General features: G+C 29.7%; 1 protein-coding gene across 1 annotated transcript; it reads right to left on the bottom strand.

The window, feature by feature from the left end:
* Nucleotides 1-232: 232 nt before the first annotated feature.
* Nucleotides 233-2,849, bottom strand: LOC119609500. Its single transcript, XM_037964351.1, has 4 exons — nucleotides 2,319-2,849; nucleotides 1,865-2,249; nucleotides 1,642-1,778; nucleotides 233-369 (listed from the first exon to the last, which is right to left on the bottom strand). The coding sequence occupies exons 1-4, from the start codon at nucleotides 2,436-2,438 to the stop codon at nucleotides 280-282; spliced, it is 732 nt and encodes a 243-aa protein (XP_037820279.1). The 5' UTR covers nucleotides 2,439-2,849; the 3' UTR covers nucleotides 233-279.
* Between the last annotated feature and the right edge of the window lie 356 nt (nucleotides 2,850-3,205).

The following is a 3,205-nucleotide window of genomic DNA, read 5'->3' on the forward strand; positions in this document are numbered from 1 at the left end:
TTATTTATTCACCTATGTATTATAATTCGTATTTTAGAACCTATGTATAATTCGCAAGGAATGAAAACTCATTTTAATTATTTGAAAAAATTGTATTGTGCCAAAACCCAATTCGGAATTGCGAATTATATGCTTAGTAAAATTACTACTGTATGTAATTTATTAAAAAATATAATAGATCTGTACCGAAAAAAATGATAAAGCAAATTGGAGGAAACTGTAATTAAATAAATTTTGGTGAAAAACAAGTAAAAATATTCATTTATTTTCTATTTAAAATCAATAATTGCCATCGGGCGCCTCGGTTAAAATGTGTTTATAGCCATTGCTGCCTAAATACATATTTTCTCTTCGGAAATGGAATGGAACCTGGAAAAGGAAATAATTAAACTTAATTACTAAAAGTTAAATAAATTACATACATAGAAAATAACAAGTTAGGGTGCTGTACCATATAAATATATTTTTATGTACTTATTTAATAAATTGTGAATATTTAAATTTTGGTTCCGTGATGAGGGTGCTATGATGTTGAAAACACGTAGTAATTGCTTAATGCATCTATGGAGCTAATTTTGATCAAGTCTATAACAAATTTATGGACCTTTTTTGGGAGATATGACCAATTATTGACTAATCCGAACTTATAGATATATTAATGTCTTGCATACATAAATGAGATAAAGTGTCTTAAGGAAGTGGACCTTATATGAGAGCTATGACTAATTATAGACTAAAATTCAGTATAATTTGTATATACACAAAATATAAATATATCTCTTTTTGTAAATAGAATATGTGCGTTTAAATAATTTTCGGAAGTGGACCTTATATGCGAGAAAAGAACAATTATGGGCCTATCCAAAAAAAAATTTCGGAGTGATTTGTATATACAAAAAACTTATTTATGCGGAATTTTGTTCCGATATCTTTATTTATCAATGAAATATGCGATTTTCGAAAGTGGATCTTATATGATGGATATGAGCAATTTTGGACCGATCATGAAAAAAATTGATAGAGTCATATTCATACATATATATACCCACAAAACATATTTATGTCGAATATTAATCCAATATCTGTATTTATTAATTATTTATGTGCATTTAAGTGATTTTCGGGAGCTAGGGAGCAACCTGCAACATGGTTTATATGTATTTTAAACACATTATTCGTTCAATAATGAAATAAGTGCGTTTACGTGGTAAACGGAAGAGGCTTGTATATGGGATTATGACCAATTATGAAATTTTTTCAAGGTAGTCTGAAATTTTACTCATAATTTTTTTTTCGTTGCCAACCGATTTTGCTGATTTTCAATATCAAACAAATAATAATTAATATTTTTGTTGAATTTCCTTCGCTAAGTTTTAATGTTTTAGACAGACAGGTAGACAGACGGACAAAGCTAAATCGAGAATTTCATAAGGACCCGGAATATACATACATATGTACATATTTATATTTTGTTGGATATCAGAGGAATATTTCTAGGTACTACACACGGACTGACACACATATGTATGTATGTATACATATATGCCCTCTATCATTACTGGTGGTGGTGGAGTACTTGAAGTCGGACGTGACTATATTTCTTACTTGATTATCAATTAAATGTTTAATGCGAAATCTTACCGTTCCGGGCGCAGGACATGGAATGGCAACAGTAGCTATTTCACGTAATTTGTTCATTAAACGTATGCTGTGATAGAAGCAATAAATAATGTACCACATTGTTGCATCACACACGAGTACAGTTGCAGACATAAAAACTAAATAAAAGATGAATATTGTTATTTCATAATCTACAATTAAATCAATAAAACACCTATAAAAACAGGTGACAGAATCTACTCACAGAAAAATAACTTGCCAACTGTATGCTTAACAAATTCACCATCCGATATCCAAACACTAAAAACTATTCCGCCAATAAAGAATACGACCTGCAGTATCAACCAAATCAAAACGAATTCCTCACGACTCTTATAGATGCCAATCAGCAGACCAATAGCACTCAGCAAATAGACGGCCGAGCAACAGACCATTGAGAAGGCAAAGACCCGTGATGTCATTGTAACGTCGTTGGCAAAGTGAAAACGTATGCGGTTCAATATCAAGTCCGGAAGACTGTAATACGCATTGTCACGTTGATCTTCCATGTCGGCAATCGCCCTTGAATTGGCTTCCTCGATATGAATGTAAGCCAGTATGACAATGAAGAGCAGAATATTTGCAATTAACTATTAAAGAACAAATTGATATGAAATCAGAAACGATGTTTTTTTTTTTAAACGGAATCTTCAACTTACAAACTGATTAATACAAATGAGAACAGCTGATAAACGTATATGTTTTGGCCTTATCGGTGACTTCAGAATGTCCAGAAAACGTTCCAAGCATCCTGGACGTATTTGCTCCGGCAACAACATTGATAAAAAGTTATTTTTTTCCAGTTGCTATGCTTTCAAACTCAGTTACACTAATTTAATTTGTATTTCTATTTTAGGATTTATTGTTACTCAATACACTTTTCAGATAAAATATCTTTGATAGTTGCAGTTGCTTTTATTCGCCTTATTTTGACGTAAGTGAATAAAGTTTGTTTAATCAATAACTGTGAAATTAGTTTTTACATTTTTCCTTAAAGGTTTTTTCTCTCTTTTGGCACTGTTTTTACAGTGTTGTTGTTGTTGCGACGAATAAACAATGAATGAGAAAGTGTTTTTTCTGTTTTCCTTTATTTTTCTTTAAATCCACGTGAAAATTTTTCAAACATTTTCCTACTTAGTATTTTGTGGTTTATTTCTTTTTTCAACCTTAATGTGACAGCTGAAGCTTTATTTTACGTCTTTGCCTTGGTTTCTCTTTTATTTGAATTTATTACAATGAGCTTTCATCGTGGCGTATACTTAATATTTATTTAAGTATTATGTACAACGTGCATACATATGTACATAAGTATGTTAATGTTACGCGTTAATGCTGCTAACAGAAATGTTGTTAACATGTAAAAGTTTTTAATTTTTTTATATTTTAAAATATTTACTATTATTTTACTACATACTTAAATATATATATAAAATATTTATTTCAAATTTTTAAATAAGTTCATTTTAAAATAATTTTAAAGTTTTCAATTTCTATGAATTCAAATTAATAGTCTATTCCGTTTCAAAACTAACTACATTAGCAAATT

This window comes from Lucilia sericata, unplaced genomic scaffold (genome assembly GCF_015586225.1).
Source record: "Lucilia sericata isolate MDLA Ls3-8-SP2 unplaced genomic scaffold, ASM1558622v1 Contig000000F_arrow, whole genome shotgun sequence".
NCBI lineage: Eukaryota > Metazoa > Arthropoda > Insecta > Diptera > Calliphoridae > Lucilia > Lucilia sericata.

Excerpts from the sequence above, each read along its gene's own strand:
- LOC119609500 (XM_037964351.1), bottom strand. The coding sequence starts at position 2,438 with ATGTTGTTGCCGGAGCAAATACGTCCAGGATGCTTGGAACGTTTTCTG. Across the intron at positions 2,250-2,318 it reads TCATTTGTATTAATCAGTTT|TTAATTGCAAATATTCTGCT; the intron begins GTAAGTTGAAGA and ends GTTCTTTAATAG. Across the intron at positions 370-1,641 it reads CATGTCCTGCGCCCGGAACG|GTTCCATTCCATTTCCGAAG; the intron begins GTAAGATTTCGC and ends TTCCTTTTCCAG.